This window comes from Asterias amurensis, chromosome 2, assembly GCF_032118995.1.
Source record: "Asterias amurensis chromosome 2, ASM3211899v1".
NCBI classification, from domain to species: Eukaryota; Metazoa; Echinodermata; class Asteroidea; order Forcipulatida; family Asteriidae; genus Asterias; species Asterias amurensis.
This window is the reverse complement of record NC_092649.1, coordinates 10,368,130-10,388,726: the sequence shown is the minus strand read 5'-3', so window position 1 is coordinate 10,388,726 and position 20,597 is coordinate 10,368,130. Positions and strand designations below refer to the sequence as shown.

The following is a 20,597-nucleotide window of genomic DNA, read 5'->3' as shown; positions in this document are numbered from 1 at the left end:
GGACCCTTTCGGTACAGAAAAAAAAAGATTTAAAAATAATTTACAGGGTTTACAGAAGGTAATGGTGAAAGACTTCTCTTGAAATATTAGTCCATGAAATGCTTTACTTTTTGAGAAAACGGTAAAACAATATAAATTCTCGTTAACGAGAATTACGGATTTGTTATAAACACATGTCATGACACGGCGAAACGCGCGAAAACAGGAGTGGGTTTCCCCGTTATTTTCTCCCGACTCCGATGTCCGATTGAGCCTAAATTTCCACAGGATTGTTATTTTATATATAAGTTGTGATACACGAAGTGTGGGACTTGGACAATACTGTTTACCGAAAGTGTATAATGGCTTTAAGTTGGAGTGTTTCATTACGTAATTGCATGAATCCGTTTCGCAGTATAAAGCAGAAGATGCGTGTACCGGTCACCTCAGCTATTCACTTGAAATAGTTTATATGGTTCAATGCTCAAGTGGGATATTCGGCAACCATTGGTATTTGTAGTTGGTCTAATGTAATTCTGAACACTGTGTGTGTGCCTGTATGTTTTGTTTTCTTTTATGTTCAAATTGGTCAATATGATCCCACGGACGGCTGAAAAATGCTCCACCATAACATGGTGGAAGATCCAAAGTTACAGGCTGACAGACACTGATGGCTGACACACTCATACAGGCTGTATGAATCAGGTATGCATTTTATAAGAAGAATCTAAACACATCAACAAAAGTAAGTCCCCCCCCCCTAAACAATTCGCCATAACATCGTAAGGTAAAACATTTTACCAATAATTCTAATTCTATGACATGCTTCCTATAAGTGTTGTGTGAAAATGAAAGATGTCTATGAATTCATGGCTGAATGAGCTCAAATGGAAGACAAAAACTGCTCTTCTCAAAAGTCACAAAGGTTTATCAAATATACAGGTCAGTAACGCGTGTATCCACCACGCCTGCCAATGACCGCCTGGCACCGTCATGGTGTTGGTCAGTCTGGTGACATGCTGCCGCTGTGGGATGGCATTCCACTGAACTTGCAGACGATGGGACATGTGAGCTGTTGGCGTTGATGTGGGAATATGCAGATCGCTTCAGCTGGTCCCACAGGGATGGGATTGAGGTTGGTGGCTTTAGGGATCGGTGGTGGCTTTTTGCAATCGGTCAACTTTTGCAACCGGTGATGGAATTTTGCAATCGGTCAACTTTAGTGATCGGTGGTGGCTTTTTGCAATCGGTCAACTTCAGGGATCGGTGGTGGCTTTTTGCAATCAGTCAACTTTAGGGATCGGTGGTGGCTTTTTGCAATCGGTCAACTTTTGCAAGCGGTGATGGAATTTTGGGATATCCGAATTCTGCGTCCGGTCGGTGCAGGCCGACTTCAAAACCTGTAGATTGTGGATATTATTGTTGTTATTTTCTAGTTCACACCACCGTGGAGGAATAAATTACACTCACCAGCGGGTTGACTGATTTGCCAAACATCTTTAGAAGAGTACCATTTTATACCCAGATAACATACATACATTGGGCAATCAGTTATTCCAAATTATTACATTATTGCAATCAAAATTTATTAATATCTACAATTTTTGGGGTATTTTGTAGCAAAAAAAATCTCAACAAATTACATTACTTTGTCATTTTTTAATTGTTTCGACAATCTTAAGACATCCTGTGCCACAGCTTTGACACCCTGCCTTGAAAATTGCATATTATGACCAATGTCGGTTCAATGCCGGCCCAATGGTGGCCGTTACCAAATCAGTATTGGCACAAAAAAGTTGTTTTATACCATTATTTGCCAAAATGGTGTGCCACTTCGAAACCAGTATTGGCCCAGAAAAAGTTTTCTATACCATTTTGTCAAAATGGCGTGGCGCTAAACAAAAAAGTATTGGCCCAGAAAAGATTGTCTATGGTGCAGCTACAAAACCAGTGTTGGCCCAATAAAGGTTTTCTACCATTTTGTCAAAATGGTGTGCCGCCAACAAACCAGCAGACAGATGACAGAAAGTAAAACTTTCATTATCAGACGAAAATTCAACCAGCATTTTAACTCGTAAGTTTTTATTAATAAAATAAAAATGCAAAAAGTATATCAAATATATTAAATTTAAATGAAATTACTTTGCAATAAATAAGTTCATTACAATTTAGTGTAGTTGTCCATGATAAACAAAAAACATAAAAAATGAAAAAACAGCAGCAATGAATAAATCAAATTAAAAATGCTATGTAAAAACCAATAAAATAATAAAGGAGGTATACATTTTAGAATTTTGTTTTATTAATAGTATTCGGTTTCTCAAAATGCCGGTATCATCAGGGGTCGATTTTACAGAGAGTTAGGCCTAGTCCTAACTAAGGACATAGTCCTTGGAGATATAAGAAACGTATGGCTAGTCCTAAGTTAGGACGATTAACTCTTCCTAACTCGAGATAAGACTTGTCCTAACTCTTTGTGAAATCCACCCCAGCTTCAATAACTTGCATGGGCTAATTCCTTTTTAAATATTAAGTCGGTTTAGTAATTAGAACATATTTCTTTACCGTTTTGCCAAAGCCAGTATTGGCATGATTGGCCCCGAAAAGGTTTTCTATATGACACCATTTTGACAAAAATAGTGTGCAGCTACAAAACCAGTATTGGCTCAATGAGAGATTTTCTGCCTGTTTTCCCAAATGGTGTGCCACAAAACCAGTATTGGACCACTGCAGGTTTTCTACCACTTTCCCAAAATGGTGCACCGCTACAAAACCAGCATGGGCCCATTAAAGGTTCATCATTTTGCCGAAACTGTGTGCCGCACAAAACCAATATTGGCCAAGACAGGCAAACCTCCGTCCTAACTAAAATAGTTTGCCTCTATAAAACCGACATTGGCCCAGTGTGGGCACTTTACTAGCAAGGACATGCCGCTTGACCGGAAGAAGGCCAGCACTGGCCCAATTCTGGCTCAATATCATCATTTTAACGGCACCGTATCGAAACTCGACGCCGGTACATGCCACCATTGGCCCGATACTGTGTTGTTTGTTAGGCTATAACTGAAAAAAAGGTTTGAACATAGGTTGTGAAGTTCTTGGGATATATTGTCCCACTTCCGGTTGACCTGGAAGTAGAGCTAGGTCAATATGGGGGCCAAATTTTGTTAAGGTTAATCCTTAATGCTCAAAGAGTCTCTAAGTAAAAAAGGGTTTGAAAAATTAGTGGTGTAGTTCTTGAGGTATGGTCCCACTTCCGGTTGACCCTGAAGTAGAGGTCAACAAGGGGACACATTTTTCAAAGTTAATATTTAACACAAAGGAGTGTGCAACTGAAAAAAAAGTTTGAAAATCGGTTGTATAGTTCTTGAGATATGGTCCCACTTCCGGTTGACCCGGAAGTAGAGGTCAATATGGGGTCGCGGAAACTGGAACAAGTTTGAAATAGGTTGTATAGGTCTTGAGATCTGGTCCCAATTCAGGTTGACCCGAAAATAGAGGTCAACATGGGGTCACGGTTTTCCAAAGTAAAAATTTAACAGGAGTCTATAACTGAAACAAAAAATGAAGATTGATTGTGTAGTATAACTGAAACAAAAAATGGGCCAACTTCCGGTTGACCCGGAAGTATACTTCTTGAGATATGGCGCTCTACTAAGACTTACTAATTAAATATGCAAATGAAGATCACAAGGTTAATTAATTAATAATTTAAAACAAAATTACGTTTAGAGTAAAGCTTATTTTCAAGCTTCAATTTTATATAAGATTTAACTCTTTTATCTTTAAACTTTATACACCCCCCCCCCCTAAATTAAGAACTTTATACAGTACGTTTTTCGCTTTGGATTCAATTAATACGTGCCTCTCCGTTTATTACAAGGAAATATTTGTATAATACTTTACCTAGCCTTTTATAAAACGTGTTGAGTGCGTCCCGGTCTGTGTTTGTCCATCACATTCATGATGCACATAATATGTGTTTTCCATCAAAACGGGTTTGTTTACACAGGGCTACTTGTATGATTTCAGATTTCCCCTTACACACAAAACTATCGGTAGAGACTTTTGTTCAAAAACATTTCCCTTCACTGAATATAAATATTTGTATTTCCCCGGCATACACCATTTCCGGAAGACGACAACCAATTGTGGGACATAGACAACCCTTCCACACCCTCTCCTACCCATTTGTTATTAGGTGTTCGGGCCAACAGCCCGGAACACCTCTTATTTTTGTTCGGTTTTTTTTTTTTATTGATACTTCTTCTTCTTCTTCTTCTTCTTCTTCTTCTTCTTCTTCTTCTTCTTCTTCTTCTTCTTCTTCTTCTGTACGTCCCTTGTCCCCCTACAAAAACATCTTTCCAAACATCGTATGAACTTGAAACTTCACACATAGTTAGCGATTTATTAGGAGAAGAAACCGTGTGAGTTACGTCATGATGACGTCATCAATTCTTGAGTTATGAATATTCAAAGTTTATTAATTCAAAAAATCATAACTTTTGATCTACATGAGGGATTCTTACAATCGAAACATCATCGGAATCGTCATTAAAAACTCCGTAAACGCCCCACAGACATGACCCCATTTTGATGTTGTCTTCCGGCTCAAAAGAGAGGTTGAAAATTTCAAAATTCACGTCTAAAGAACAACGTAAATCCCCATTGGTATGTGCATAAACATTGCACGTAGCCATACACACAACGTGTAGTGTATTAGCGGTGCAGCAGAGCACGCTCCAGTGATCATCCATTCTGCTTATTAGCGGCGATTGTCCGCTAAAAAAATCACACTTCCCAAGCACATATAAAGTTGAAACTTCACACATAGTTAGATATGTATAAGGAGAAGAAACCGTTTGAGTTATGTCACGATGACGTCATCAATTCTTGAGTTATGAATTTTCAAAGTTTATTATTTCAAAAAATCATAACTTTTGATCTACATGATGGGTTGTTACAATCGACACATCATCGGAAAGTTCGTTAAAAACTTCGTAAATGCCTCGCAGACGTGATCCCATTTTGAGCTCGTCTTCTGGTTCAAAATTGAGTTTGAAAGTTCACAATTTCTTGTATAAAGAACTAAGAAATTTCCCCATTGATTGTGCGTAACACTTGTGGCGTGCACGTGTAGTGTACTAGGCATAATTTGTTTGGTGGCATGCTGCCAAGTTTGTTGTACTCTGTGCCATAGCGTGATATGCATAGAGCTATATAGCTATGCAGAACGCTGCGAAAACGATTTCATTTCAATCTTCAGCGTCAAATTGTTCAAATGTTACCCTTCTGATGGCTTAGTGGTCAATGTGTAATTGAAGACGAAGTTTCGCTGAGATGGCCACCTACTTCAGTGATTCATGGGACTTTTAATTATGTGAGAAAACAACAGTACAAAATGACGAACATTGGTCATGTTTTGGTTAAACACCGAGAAGAATAGAGACGTTACATCGATCGACCACTCCCCCCGGGTGAAGGGCGTTTTGGGCCCACGGAATTCACGTCAGTATTACGATATCTATTACTTCTTGAACTTAGCATAATCATCAATTGTTTTGATTATTTGTTAAAACAACTACCCAAGTTATTTTGAGTTAATCTCTAAATCTCTGAAATAACATAAGCCCTTTCAAACTTTCTCTAGTAGGAAAGGACGTTACGTAAACTAATCTATTTCTACCTCCATGCACAGACATGGATGTTACAATACAAAACATTCAAAGAAAACAGAATGGTTAAAGCATAAGGCCCAAGCAATTAGGAGTGGTCTTGCTAAAATAAACTGCCGGATTAAACAAAACTTTAGTACAAACAAATCAATAAAACAATCCAGATTTTCATCTTCTTCTTCTCTTCGTCCCTTGTCCTCGAACAAAAGCACACTTCCCAAACTCGTATGAACTTGAAACTTCGCACATAGTTAGATATGGATTAGGAGTGGAATAATGTGTTAGTTAGGTCATGATGACGTCATCCATTCTTGAGTAATAAAAATTCAAATTATTATTTCAAAAAATCATTATTTTTGATCCACGTTTTCTTTTTTTACTTCTTTTTAAAAATATTATCAATAGAGCGCGAAAAAGCTTCATGAAGAATAGTCTTCGTTCAAGGCGGTTAAAACATACATGCCCCTTACAGTCTTTTCTTCAGTCGTCAGTCAATATTTCCTAAGTTCATATTTCCTAAACTACATAAGCTATTTTGACAATCTGTACATCATATGAAAGGGCTTTACGTACTTGACAGAAATGGATATGTTGGTGAACTTTCGTTGACCTTTTGACCTGTTTAAACGGGAAGTGACTGTGAAATGATTTGAAAGGGCGTGGTTTATTGTCTTTTAGGTCGAAATAAACATCCTTTGCTTTACCATCACACCATACAAGTCTGGCAAAGGTCTGGTTTAAAACAAATATTACCGATGACGTCACCAAACATACACTTTTACTAGATGACGTAATCATGTGGTTTTGACAGTTTTTGTAATTTGAATCATTTATTACAAATCTTGAGAACAAAGCAAGGTGTAATATTTGTTTTTTAATCCAGGCTTTTACTCCCGGAAACCGAACACCTTGAGTTTGTTCACAAACTCTCAATCTCTAGTTATTATTATTATCTTTTTAGAAAGACCTGATTAATTAGCTGTTCCGACCGTCCGTCGGAACAGGTATTGTTTTCGTCGAGATTTTTAAAACGTTTTAGAAACGTTTTTTTTCAAAACGCCATAGGTTTAACGCACGACTTTTTTGTGGAGATAATCTTAGAAACGGTAGAAATGACAGACTTGAGTTCTATATTAAATCGAAGCTCAGTACGTAACTTAGTTTTTCTACGTATGATTTTTAATCTCTTTATCAATTAGCCGAGTTATTAAAGATATGAATATTTAATTAGGCAATCTTGTTAACAGCATATCTCCCAAAATAAACGTCCGATTTTCAAAAATTCTTCATATATTGATTCTCTGGGTATTGCAGATGTGCAAAATGAAGAAATTTTATACCTCACGTCATCTTGTAATTATTTTTATTAAATGTTTACAGTTATTATTTAAGGAATAAAATCGAAACGTCCGTGTTGATAGATCCAATGGGGCCGGGTTAAACGCGGGTGCTATTACCCAGGTGATCTGAGTTCGAATCCTCCGGGAATCTCGACGAAATCAATATATAAAGTCATACATTTTACATTTTTTTACAATCAGAAATATGTACCTACATTAAAACGATCTGTACAACATGTTCTTTTTCCCTAAATTTTTGGCTCATGAGAAGCTTCTTTCCTGGAAAATAAAACGGTCCTGATTTTGTCCTCGCGCAGCACGATCTTTGGTGTACGTTCTTGTATGGAAGATAATGATAGTTGAAAGCTTGCCGTGTTGTTGAAGTTTTTGAGAAAGGAGTAAAAAATAAATGTCACGAAAACTATTTAAGTCTCAGTTTTAGCTACAGGTAGAAATGGCACATGGTTTTAGCAAAGCATGTAAAAACGTATTAAGCTCTGAGCGTCGCGCGTCTTTGACACCGGGCTCGTTTCAGGCGACGAAAATAGACCGCCCGGGATTTGGAATTATTTACGGGTAAAGTCACCTTGTTCGCGCCGGGGACCATTTGCCTACACTAATTCCAGTATTTCGCGTTACGTTCGGAAATGAGACCATGACAAACAAAAACTCTTTGACAGGAATACAAAAGCAGAGATTTTTTTATGCTGACGTTTCTCTGGTGGTTGAGTGGCTCAGTTTTATAGAGCTGCTTATAATAAACAGGCAAAACATTTTGCTTTACAAAATTGCAGAAATTGAGCAGAACACCTGGATTCACAACTTGAACATGAGGCATGGTTAAGCTGCTTTTTGTGTTTAAAAAGCTATTATGTAGTTTGGTCCTGGGCCAATGGCTTTTAAAGGAAAGAATCGCAGCGCTTAAGTAATCAGGGAACTGTGCTTACGCTAAGCGTATTTTACAGCTTAGCAGGGAATGTGTTCTTCACGTCACAATTCGCATCAAAAAATTTGCTACAGTTGACTAATTGTGCTCAACTCCTGCGTAACTTTCACTGCGAAAACAGTGACTTGAAAATTTGATTTGCATTCGCAAGAAAAACCGTGCTTTACTTGAGACAAAAGTACGCAAGGGCGACTAGTGTGCTTTAGTGTTAAAGTCGTGACTACAAATTATTATTTGAGTCGCGACTACTGTTTTTCTCTACTCCGTTATAATCGTGTCCACACATCGACTACAAAATTTGTCCCGAATACCTGTTTGGTGAACCAGTTGTGTTGGTTACTACTATTCGCAACATAATCAATATTGCCCTTGCGGCATAGCGGCACAAATCTTGAGAATCCGTACTTTATCTCGACAAGTGTCATAGTTAGTTTTGAAGTGCGACTAGTCGAGTAGTAAATTTCACTAGTCACACCTATTCGCAACATAATTAAAAATTTGTCCGGACTTTATTGGTGAACCAGTTGTGTTGCTTACTACTATTCGCAACATAATTTATATTGCCCTTGCGGCATGGCGGCACAAATCTTCAGAATCCGTACTTTATCTTGACAAGTGTCGTAGTTAGGTTTGAAGTGCGACTTGTCGAGTAGTAAATTTCACTAGTCACACCCATTCGCAACATAATTAATATTGCCCTTGCGGCACATAGCGGTACAAATCTTGAGAATCCGTATTTTATCTCGACAAGTGTCGTAGTCAGGTTTGAGGTGCGACTAGTCGAGTAGTAAAATTCACTAGTCACCCATTCGCAACATAATTAATATTGCCTTTGCGGCACATAGCGGCACAAATCTTGAGAATCTGTATTTTATCTCGACAAGTGTCGTAGTTAGGTTTGAGGTGCGACTAGTCGAGTCGTGATGGGAACTTGCTTAATGAAAAAGATTCAGTAATCTGCTGAAGCATTGATTTCTGCGCTTACGTCAAGCGAAATAGACTGCTTATAGCAGGGATTTCTTTTGTTTGTGTGCTTCCAAGCTCGCACATTATTTTCCAAGCTTGCACATCACAGTAAGCGGAAAATGGTGATCGTAAGCGCTGACTTTGGTGGTCATAAGAACCATGTAATTTTGCCCTGTGAGTAGGTTTGGTAAGGCCTACACTTCAAACATGTTAAGTCAAAAAAGATTGTTAGTACATGAGGGGAAATCTTGTGAAACTGGTCCAATTTGACTCTGCTTCACTGCGTAAGCAAAGAATTGACACATCAGAAGCGCGGATATTATCGCTTACATAAAGCATATTTCACAGCTTAGCAGGGATATTTTTGCTTGTGCGCGGGGAAACTTATCATATGTAATCTTTGCTTTGAACTAATTGCACATATATTTCAGCGCCTGCAAAGTAAGCGGAGAATGGTGGTTGTATAATAAATGGGCAGAGTTTGGTTGAAGCAGACAGAGCCATAAAACTGGGCCGTGTTCTATAGGGGAAATTATAGCTTGACATTTTGTGACAGTTTTGGTCTCTGCAACGTACACATACAAATACAGAGTCAGATACAGACATTACGGTGCAGAAATCGTGCAATTGAAATGTCTCATATAAAGAGCGCCCCCTATCGGCAGGAGTAGGAAAATAAAGGAGTATCCTACAAATTAATTATGTGTTTTTAAACACGTAAAATAATATTAGATGGAAGCTTTAGGATGTTTAGCTTAATTCCTATCATAAAACATATTAAAATTATTTATTAATTAACCACCAGCGACCCTCATTTGCATATTAATTAGGAAATCTTTGCAGCATCATATCTCAAGAACTTCACGGCCGAGTTTTCAACTGTTTGTTCTTAAAGACTCCTTGGGGGTTGGAGATTAATTTGAAAAAACTGTGACCTCAAGTTGACCTCTACTTCCGCGTCAACCGGAAGTGTCACCATATCTCAAGAACTATACAGCAGATTTTCAAAATATTTTCAGTTATAGACTCCTTGGGCATTCAAGATTAGTTTGAAACAACTTTGACCCCATGTTGACCTTTACTTCCGGGTCAACCGGAAGTGAGCCCATATCTAAAAAAGTACAAAGCTAATGTTCAAACTTCAGTTATAGACTCTAAGGCAATAAATATTAGCTTTGGAAAACTGTGACCCCAAGTTGACCTCTACTTCTGGGCCAACCGAAAGTGAGACTATATATCAAGATCTACATAACCGATTTTATAGACTCCTTGGCATTGCAGATTAATCTTTGGTAGCTGTGGGCCCATGTTGACCTTTACTTACGGGTCAACCGGGAAGTAAGACTTTATAACAAGAGCTACACAACTTTTTTGAAACCTTTTTTTTCAGTTGTATATTCCTTGGGCAATGAAGCACATAATCCAAGCAAAACAACACGGAACAGCTTCGTGTTTGTTCACAAACACTTAATGTCTAGTTTGATGTTTGTTGCGTTCCCCCTTACATAGTTATAAAATGGTACTCTTCTAAAAATGTTTGGCAAGTCAGTCAACCCGCTGGTGATTGTAATTTATTCCTCCACGGTGGTGTGAACTAGAAAATAACAACAATTACTATCCACAATCTACACAATCATAGGTTTTGAAGTAGGCCTGCACCGACCGGACGCAAAATTCGGATATCCCAAAATTCCATCACCGGTTGCAAAAGTTGACCGATTGCAAAAAGCCACCACCGATCCCTAAAGTTGACTGATTGCAAAAAGCCACCACCGATCCCTGAAGTTGACCGATTGCAAAAAGCCACCACCGATCACTAAAGTTGACCGATTGCAAAATTCCATCACCGGTTGCAAAAGTTGACCGATTGCAAAAAGCCACCACCGATCCCTAAAGTTGACCGATTGCAAAAAGCCATCACCGATCCCTAAAGTTGACCGATTGCAAAAAGCCACCCCCGATCCCTAAAGTTGACTGCTTGCAAAAAGCCACCACCGATCCCTAAAGTTGACTGATTGCAAAAAGCCACCACCGATCACTAAAGTTGACCGATTGCCAAAAGCCACCACCGATCACTAAAGTTGACCGATTGCAAAAAACCATCACCTATCCCTAAAGTTGACCGATTGCAAAAAGTCATCACCGATCACTAAAGTTGACCACCGATTGCAAAAAGCCATCACCGGTCGTGAATATGCATGACCGATCGCTAATACCATCACCGATCATGAATATGCATGCCCGTCGCTAAAATGGACCACCGATCGTGTTTTATCATCGATTGCTAAAGTTGATCACCGATCGCATTGGACCACCACCGATGACAAATTTGATCACCGGTTGCAAAAGACCATCACCGATGATTAAATGCCTCTTTGGCGTTCCATAGGAGGTTTGCCTGTCTTGGCCAATATTGGTTTTGTGCGGCACACCGTTTCGGCAAAATGATGAACCTTTAATGGGCCAATGCTGGTTTTGTAGCGGTGCACCATTTTAGGAAAGTGGTAGAAAACCTGCAGTGGTCCAATACTGGTTTTGTGGCACACCATTTGGGAAAACAGGCAGAAAACCTCTCATTGAGCCAATACTGGTTTTGTAGCTGCACACTATTTTTGTCAAAATGGTGTCATATAGAAAACCTTTTCGGGGCCAATCATGCCAATACTGGCTTTGGCAAAACGGTAAAGAAATATGTTCTAATTACTAAACCGACTTGATATTTAAAAAGGAATTAGCCCAAGCAAGTTTTTGAAGCTGGGGTGGATTTTACAAAGAGTTAAGACTAGTCTTATCTCGAGTTAGGAAGAGTTAATCGTCTTAACTTAGGACTAGCCATACGTTTCTTATATCTCCAAGGACTATGTCCTAAGTTAGGACTAGGCCTAACTCTCTGTGAAATCGACCCCTGATGGTACCGGCATTTTGAGAAACCGAATACTGTTAATAAAACAAAATTCTAAAATGTATACCTCCTTTATTATTTTATTGGTTTTTACATAGCATTTTTAATTTGATTTATTCGTTGCTGCTGTTTTTTCATTTTTTATGTTTTTTGTTTTTCATGGACAACTACACTTTATTGTAATGAACTTTTTATTGCAAAGTAATTTCATTTAAGTTTAATATATTTGATATACTTTTTGCATTTTTATTTTATTAATAAAAACTTACGAGTTAAAATGCTGGTTGAATTTTCGTCTGATAATGAAAGTTTTACTTTCTGTCATCTGTCTACTGGTTTGTTGGCGGCACACCATTTTGGCAAAATGGTAGAAAACCTTTATTGGGCTAACACTGGTTTTGTAGCTGCACCATAGACAATCTTTTCTGGGCCAATACGTTTTTGTTTAGCGCCACGCCATTTTGACAAAATGGTATAGACAACTTTTTCGGTGCCAATACTGGTTTCGAAGTGGCACACCATTTTGGCAAATAATGGTATAAAACAACTTTTTTGTGCCAATACTGATTTGGTAACGGCCACCAATGGGCCGGCATTGAACCGACATTGGTCATAATATGCAATTTTCAAGGCAGGGTGTCAAAGCTGTGGCACAGGATGTCTTAAGATTGTCGAAACATGTAAAACATGACAAAGTAATGTGATTTGTAGAGATTTGTTTTGCTATAAAATACCCCAAAAATTGTAGATATTAATAAATCTTGATTACAATAATGTAATAATTTGGAATAACTGATTGCCCAATGTATGTATGTTATCTGGGTATAAAATGGTACTCTTCTAAAAATGTTTGGCAAGTCAGTCAACCCGCTGGTGATTGTAATTTATTCCTCCACGGTGGTGTGAACTAGAAAATAACAGCAATTAATATCCACAATCTACACAATCATAGGTTTTGAAGTAGGCCTGCACCGACCGGACGCAAAATTCGGATATCCCAAAATTCCATCACCGGTTGCAAAAGTTGACCGATTGCAAAAAGCCACCACCGATCCCTAAAGTTGACTGATTGCAAAAAGCCACCACCGATCCCTGAAGTTGACCGATTGCAAAAAGCCACCACCGATCACTAAAATTGACCGATTGCAAAATTCCATCACCGGTTGCAAAAGTTGACCGATTGCAAAAAGCCACCACCGATCCCTAAAGTTGACCGATTGCAAAAAGCCATCACCGATCCCTAAAGTTGACTGATTGCAAAAAGCCACCACCGATCACTAAAGTTGACCGATTGCAAAAAGCCACCACCGGTCACTAAAGTTGACCACCGATTGCAAAAAGCCATCACCGGTCGTGAATATGCATGACCGATCGCTAATACCATCACCGATCATGAATATGCATGGCAGATCGCTAAAATGGACCACCGATCGTGTTTTATCATCGATTGCTTAAGTTGATCACCGATCGCATAGGACCACTACCGATGACAAATTTGATCACCGGTTGCAAAAGACCATCACCGATGATTAAATGCCTCTTTGCCGTTCCATAGTAGAGGGTAGGTAGGCTACTGGTAAAGATCGAGTGGTATATAAATAAAAACATTAAACTTAAGCCCGAAGCTGGTATTGATCAAATGTTTTCGAAGTGGTAGGGGAAAACACTACATGCTAAGTCTCATCGACTATAACGTGTAAAATCCGGAGCATTGAAATTGGTAAAAACAAAAACTAACTAATCATGTTGAACCAAATCGTAGACTTGCTCCAACTGGTTGGTTGGCAAACGGCTGTTCTCTTCCTCGTTGTGTTCTTTATTGGACTGCACTGGATTCAGCAGCCTGTGAATCTTCCACCAGGACCGACTGGTTGGCCAGTCGTAGGCTGTGCATTCAACGTACAGAAAGGCAAAACTCATATTGCTTTCACCGAATGGTCCAAGCAGTACGGAGATGTGATAAGCGTCCGACTTGGCCGTAAGCTCTTCATTGTTCTAAATGATTTACGCAGCATCAAGAAGGCCTTGCATGAGCAAGCTGATGTATTTTCTGACAGATTTGTTCCACACTTTCCAAAGCTGTTGGGAGTGAAAGGTAATTCTTCTTTAGAAAACCAATTAACTACACTGCAAACTTGTTGGTAAAGGCATTTTTCTAAAAAGCAAATTTGTTTGGCAGTTAGTTAAAATCAATCATTGCACCACAAGTTGGGCAAAATGATTTGACAAAAATGTTGGTTACTGGATGGTCCAATTTCGATACTTTTAATAAGGGCAAATAGTTTCCCCATAACGTGGTCAATGTGACACTGGAACTCAATTAATGGTGTTGGGCACACACGGCTATCATAGCTCATGGGGAAAGTAACCGACCAACTCACAAAAACTATACTCGTAAGTGTAACACATTATATGCATGTAGGTCAGCAGTTCGAAAATCTCATTCATAAATACCTCAGATAGTTTCGCTATTCCTATTGGTGGAGAGCGCGTCACGTGTGGGTGTTTAAACCTTTGATAATAACCGGTTGTGAGCGGGACAGTTTCTTCATTCCAATTGGTCGAGATCAACGGCTGGAACAGTTGTGCCACATCACGCGATACGCGCGACACGCACAGCAATCTCCTTATAAGGAGTTGTTTACCCGAGGGCCTTACCATTAAATAGCTGGGGGTGTTGTGTCGAAAGAAATCATTGAACAATTATAATTTTTGCATTAATTTATTATTCTTTTTGACCAAAAAATATTGATTTTTTTTTACCGAAAAGGTATTTTTTTGTCTCGGTAAAATTACCAAGAACCAGGTCTCGTTGGGTTTAAATCACTAGTTGAAAACCTGTTCACCACACATTGATTCCCTTATTTAAGATTGAGGCACTTTGAGGAATATACGCCATTCCTCAAAAGTGCCTCAATCTTAAATAAGGGAATCAATGTGTGGTGAACAGGTTTTCAACTAGTGGTTTAAACCCAACGAGGCCTGGTTCTTGATAAAAAAAGAGCCAATATTATTGGCTCTTTTTTTTTTTTAGGTAGGCCTAATATTATTTATAACTGAACTATTTGGTAATGATTCCTGCAGATGTTATGTACAAGTTCACGGAAGTAAAACATTGTGGCTTTACTTCTTCTCTATAATAGGCAGTTTCCTTTTTGAAGACGGTCCCATCTGGAAGGAGCGTCGTCGGTTTGGTCTCGGGGCTCTGAGAAGCTTTGGTATGGGCAAGAAAAGCATTGAGCATTCCATCAACGAGGAATCACGGTACCTCCTCGACGGTTTCGCAGACCGGAAAGGAAAACCATTCGACCCAGCCCACCTCGTCAACAATGCCGTCTCCAACATCATTTGTAAAGTTTGCTTTGGGTATAGGTTCGACTACTCGGACCCCAAGTTCGCTAAACTTATCGGTCGTCTCAGAGAGCAGTTGTCGCAAAATGGTCCTACGTCAGCCTTGAATATCTTCGAATGGGTTTCGCACACACCATTAATGAGTCGGTCAATAGGAAACGCCCGAATTATCTTTGACTTCGTTCGTGGAATTATTCAGGTAATTAGCCAATAGGTCAATCATTTTTGAATGTTTGTATCCCAAGACTCTTGCTAACATACTATGCTGATTTAATTGATTTTTTGATATATATTTTTTTTTTATCAAGCAAAACATTAATCAGGATTGCTAGTTTTTACGACCACCAACCACTCACATCTTGGGATATTGAGAGCGCCCCCATAAAATCATTCGGGAATGTAATTTCTCACATCGAGTCTCGTCCATACCTTTTGGATTGGGGCTATAACAAAAACATTCGTTATGAAAATGCATATGATTGGACAGATATTTCATTAGTATAGTAAAAAAAAAAAAAAAAACAGCCATTGAAATTGTGTGTTTAGAACACTATTTTACAATTTCATTTAATAGAAACCTTGCAACATTTATTTTACCGAAATTTGTGATATTGATCTTAAACTTTTAGGACCATCATAAATCGTACGATGAAAATGACATCCGGGATATTATTGACATGGGAATTGCCGAGGTCAGGCAGTCAGAAAGCAAGGAAAAACGTGACGACGGTCGAAACTTCACGGATATCTTCAACGACGGTGCACTTTGTCGAAGTATTGTAGATTTATTCATCGCTGGTACCGATACAACCACTAACACTCTGCTTTGGACCTTGATGTACATGGCTCTCCATCCTGATATGCAAAAGAAGGTACAGTCATTTTAAGTTTATTACGGACTGCGTGTTCATTGATTGTTTGTTTATTTGTTTGTTTCACATTTTCTGTGAAGATTGCTTCGTGCATGTATCAATGTCATGATCCCATGTTTTGTGGTTCTACACCCTATCTTCAAGACGCATCGTGATTTAACTTTAGTTAAAAATTTTCTTTTTTTTAAATGGGTCAATCTAACCAAAATCTGTCATTGTGACTGGTTGCGGGATCAATTCTGACCCAGGACTTGTGGAGTGCAGCGCTTTATAATAATGTTAACAACAAATAACACCCTATGAAAGAAACAAAAAACTATTTAGTTATTGTTCAGGTGCTACAACTACCTTAAGAAACCGTGGAAATGTATTACTCTGTTTACCCCTACGTAGTATGTATAACTGATCTGACATTAACGGTATACCGCTATACCCAAAAGGTTCAGTCTGAGATTGATGACGTCACTGGAGGGAGTCGTCAGCCCCTAATGGCGGACAGTCCAAACATGCCGTACACCAATGCCGTTATCTTGGAGACCCAACGCATTCGTCCCGTGGTTCCTTTAGCGGTTCCACACAAAACGAGGGATGACACGACACTGGACGGGTATACCATTCCGAAAAAGACATGTAAGTCACTGGATTAGCTGCTTCATTTTTCGTGAAAAATTCATGGTTTATTACTTTTGATTTGGGGCTAAACAAGGAAATTTATTTTATGTTATGACAACAGGCATACTCGTCAACATCTGGGCAGTACATCATGATCCTGCTACGTGGACAGAGCCAGAGAAATTCAACCCAGCCCGGTTCCTCTCTGCTGATGGCAAGAGTGTCATTCAACACAAATCACTCATTCCATTTGGAACAGGTAGGAGACAATTTCGTTTCTTTAACGAGAAAATAATTGGAGATGGCCGCAAGCTTATTATGTTATCGTGCGTTTTTGTTTTTAGTTGGGGCGCCCTCTACTTCTGAGTTAGATCAAGCCGAGCGATATAGACTGGCTATGACAAAGACAAGTTTTTGCTTTTCAGTATACCCGTGTTTTTTATTTGATACGTTAAGGAGAATTGATGAGAAAGTGTTGATTCGTGGATAGAATTTACGAGCCGAAGGCGAATACATTGTAGTAACGAATCTACACTCTTGAGTCTTTTCTCTGACTTAAATTTCCTGAAAGCCTATTATTTTGTAACGATGCCGGTGTCAGATGCAATTGTGTCCGCCATGCAATAATGTCCGCTCCGGACACTTTTGCATGTGCAATCGTGTCCGGGGCTATGCAAAAAATGTCCGGTGGACATGTACATGACATAGATATAGACACGCACTCGAAACAAATGGCGAACGTGTTCTGTCGACCAAGGGCGTTTAATTTACTGCAAGGACGGTTTTGCACGGGGCGGACACAACTGCATATATGCAAATATGCATATAATGCAATTGTGTCTGGGCGGACAGTATTGCATAGAGGACATAATTGCATGCGACATCGGTTATATAGTTAATTAAGTAACGTTTAAAACTAATTTGTGTACCTGGTAAAACAATGTTCGGTCACATCTAAGACTTATTTTGCAAATTTTGATGTATAATTATTAAGTACAAAGTTGTTATCAGTTTTTAATTGTGTTTACTCAAATGAATTTTGTAACTTGATTAAAAATAGTAAACAGAAAGCTAACATGCTTTCGGCCGTGTTGGGTGCACGTCATCTTATCCTTTCAATTTGGAAAGTCAGTCGAACAATTCACTTGAGTTTCAAACGAGCCTCTGGAGTATGACGGCAGATGTTCAGGCTAGCTGCCGAGCGCTAACCTGAACATCTGAAGTCACACTTCGAGGCTCGTGAATTATGCATGGGATCTGCCATTGAGCACACGTCCATAGTCACCTTTCTCGCATCATTCCACGAGGTCTTCATGGTTCTGGAGAGTTACAATTAAATCGTACATGTGTGTAAACATATACACCCAACACCTGGGCCCAATTTCATAAGCACACAAATTTGCTTAGCATGACAACTCTTCCTTGATACAAAACAGGATTACCAACCAAACGTCCACGTGACTTTCAGTATAAGTAATCAACAGCTGAATACCAGTAACAAGCAATATGCAACAAATATAAACTTGGCCCAGTTCTTACCCTTGTGGGAAAGGACAGCGAACCAGCATAGTAGAGCGCAGACTGCATAAAAAGTTTACTTACAACTTTAACATGTACATGTATTCTGCAGCAAAGCTCAAACGTCACTCGTTTATATATCAGCAGTGTTAGAATTAAAGTGCCCACACCACAATAATTTGAGTTTTAATTTTCTCACATTGATAAAGATTGTATTTTGTAATTATTTACAGGTCGCCGTGCCTGTTTGGGTGAAAATCTCGCCAAGTCAGAGCTCTTTCTTTTCTTGGTCAATATCCTGCAACAATTCACCGTTACCTTTCCAGAGGGTAAACCAATTCCGTCAGAGGATGGATCAGCTGGTTTTGTACTCAGCTCCAGACCTTACGAACTGTGCGCCACCAGGCGTTCATAAGTGGTCATGGATAAGCTCGGCATAATTTGTGTGTTGCCTTTTTGCATTGTTGTGTAATGGACAATTTCAACTGCCTTTAAAGGCTTGGACACAATCGGTAATTACTCAAAATATTTATTACCATAAACCTTACTTGATGACAAGTAATAGGGAGAGGTTGATGGTATAAAACATTGTGAGAAACGGGCTCCCTCTGAAGTGACATAGTTTTCGAAAAAGAAGTAATTTACCACGAATTTGATTTCAAGACCTCAGATTTAGAATTTGAGGTCTCGAAATCAACCATCTAAACGCACACAACTTCATGTGACAAGGGTGTTTTTCTTTCATTATTATCTCGCAACTTTGACGACCAATTGAGCTCAAACTTTCACAGGTTTGTTGTTTTATGCATATGTTGAGATACACGAAGTGAGAAGACTGGTCTTTGACAATTACCAATAGTGTCTAGAGTCTTTAAAAAATGAACTTGGGCCCTGAGTCATGGCGAGGGCAAACTCCTCATGTGGTATATTTGCCGACCGAGTGGGATCTACATTACACGCCTATGTCTAGTCCTTTATTGCTGTTAGTTTTCTGTTCCCAGCTTATTACCATTCCGTATGCAGGTCCAAGGAATGACGTACATGGCGTTCATGTTACAATGAGTAAAATAGTAAAACATGTGCAAAAATATAGAAATTATAGGTTTTCTCGGTCAATTTCGGAAAATGAGCAGCCAATTTAACCACCAGCCTATTCTATTTCACACAAAATCGAATGCTACTAAAAATGGGTCATTCGATTTCATTTTAAGACTAGTCAAATCTACTTTTACGTCATTCGATTTAACAAAATAATCATTCAATTTAACAATACATCGAAGCTGCATTCAAATTCGCAGGAGTGTTTTTGAGGCGTGTGTTCAGTCATTCAATTTCATTTTGAGGCAGTCAATTCTGATATTTGTGCAGTCTTAAAAACGCTTGGTTAACTTGTTATTACCTTATACGAATGTTAAAGGCATGCGGTTAATGTTTTGGCACTCTTGAACATAACATGTCAAGATGTCTGGCACGCCAACAGATGGTTGGTGAATATTTACAAAAATCAAAAACTGAAAAAACTTTAAAAATAACACCCCGAAAAATATTCAAACGCATTCAAATGTCAGGTCTTGGTCAGTTAACCATTGAAGGTCTCCCGAAAAAATAAAGAAGAAAACAACCCTTATGGGGACCAAGGTAAAGTCTACTGGAAACATAAAATAAAGAAACAAAATTTTCAAGTTTTGAAAGATTGATTGTTCAACTCGACTTCGCCTTTTTGAAAGGAGCATTCCATCTTGAACCTGTGAAGGTACGAAACGGTTTGCCTTATACAGTTTATCTGTTTATTCGTATTTCTGTAGTCGTACTTATTTGAATCCTCGGTGAGCGAAATTGATTGCCTCTTTACGAAATTGAAAATGATTAAATCAGCAAAATCTCTAGTCGAACCAGCTTTGCTAAATTGAATGATGATTGTGTGTCATGAAAAGGAATGAGTGTGATAAGAACTTGAATGCCTCAAAACGAAATTGAATGACCGAATTCTGAATTTGAAACGTAGCAAAAAAAACCGGTGAGGCAAAATAGCTTTAATTCGAGCGCCTGAAAATGAAATTGGCTGCTCATTTGCCGAATTTGACCGAGAAAACCTATATAAATAATGGATAGGGTAGATGGCCTTAGCTTTCGATCCAAACCGGACCTTCTTCAGAGGCATAAAACAAGTACAAACAAAGACATATCCATTTATAGAAAAAGAGAGGGAAAAGGATTAAAGGAAGGATCCAGAAAGACGCGGGGAAAAATAATATAAAAATATAGAAAAAAATAATTATCTGAATAATAAATGACGAGACGCACCGTACAGATTTGATAAATTTACCTGCTCGACTTTTGTATTCCCCTTATAAAAAGGCTGGTTTTCACAGCAACCGCAAAACAAAAAGATGTTTGAAACTTATGGCTGTACTATACTTTGTATTAAATTCCATG

At 38.7% G+C, this 20,597-nt stretch overlaps 2 protein-coding genes across 3 annotated transcripts in view; one reads left to right on the top strand and one right to left on the bottom strand.

Annotated features, from left to right (window-relative positions):
* The window catches only part of LOC139934062 (dolichol-phosphate mannosyltransferase subunit 3-like), a 535,719-nt gene that overhangs the window by 364,678 nt on the left and 150,444 nt on the right, over nt 1-20,597 (bottom strand). The gene's annotated exons all lie outside the window — the stretch shown is intronic.
* LOC139950895 (cytochrome P450 2U1-like) lies at nt 481-20,563 on the top strand. Of its 2 annotated transcripts, XM_071949747.1 has the most exons (7): nt 481-684; nt 13,648-13,903; nt 14,952-15,358; nt 15,789-16,031; nt 16,472-16,661; nt 16,765-16,902; nt 18,395-20,563. In XM_071949747.1, the coding sequence occupies exons 1-7, from the start codon at nt 676-678 to the stop codon at nt 18,574-18,576; spliced, it is 1,425 nt and encodes a 474-aa protein (XP_071805848.1). In that variant the 5' UTR covers nt 481-675; the 3' UTR covers nt 18,577-20,563. The 2 variants fall into 2 exon arrangements, with proteins under 2 accessions (XP_071805848.1, XP_071805844.1); XM_071949743.1 differs by lacking the exon at nt 481-684 and having other exon boundaries at nt 13,466-13,903.

What these genes read in the sequence shown, in the direction of transcription:
- LOC139950895 (XM_071949743.1), top strand. Translation starts at nt 13,552, where the DNA reads ATGTTGAACCAAATCGTAGACTTGCTCCAACTGGTTGGTTGGCAAACG. An exon ending in ATCCTGATATGCAAAAGAAG is followed by an intron (nt 16,032 to 16,471) that starts GTACAGTCATTT and finishes TATACCCAAAAG; the next exon opens with GTTCAGTCTGAGATTGATGA. An exon ending in ACTCATTCCATTTGGAACAG is followed by an intron (nt 16,903 to 18,394) that starts GTAGGAGACAAT and finishes AATTATTTACAG; the next exon opens with GTCGCCGTGCCTGTTTGGGT.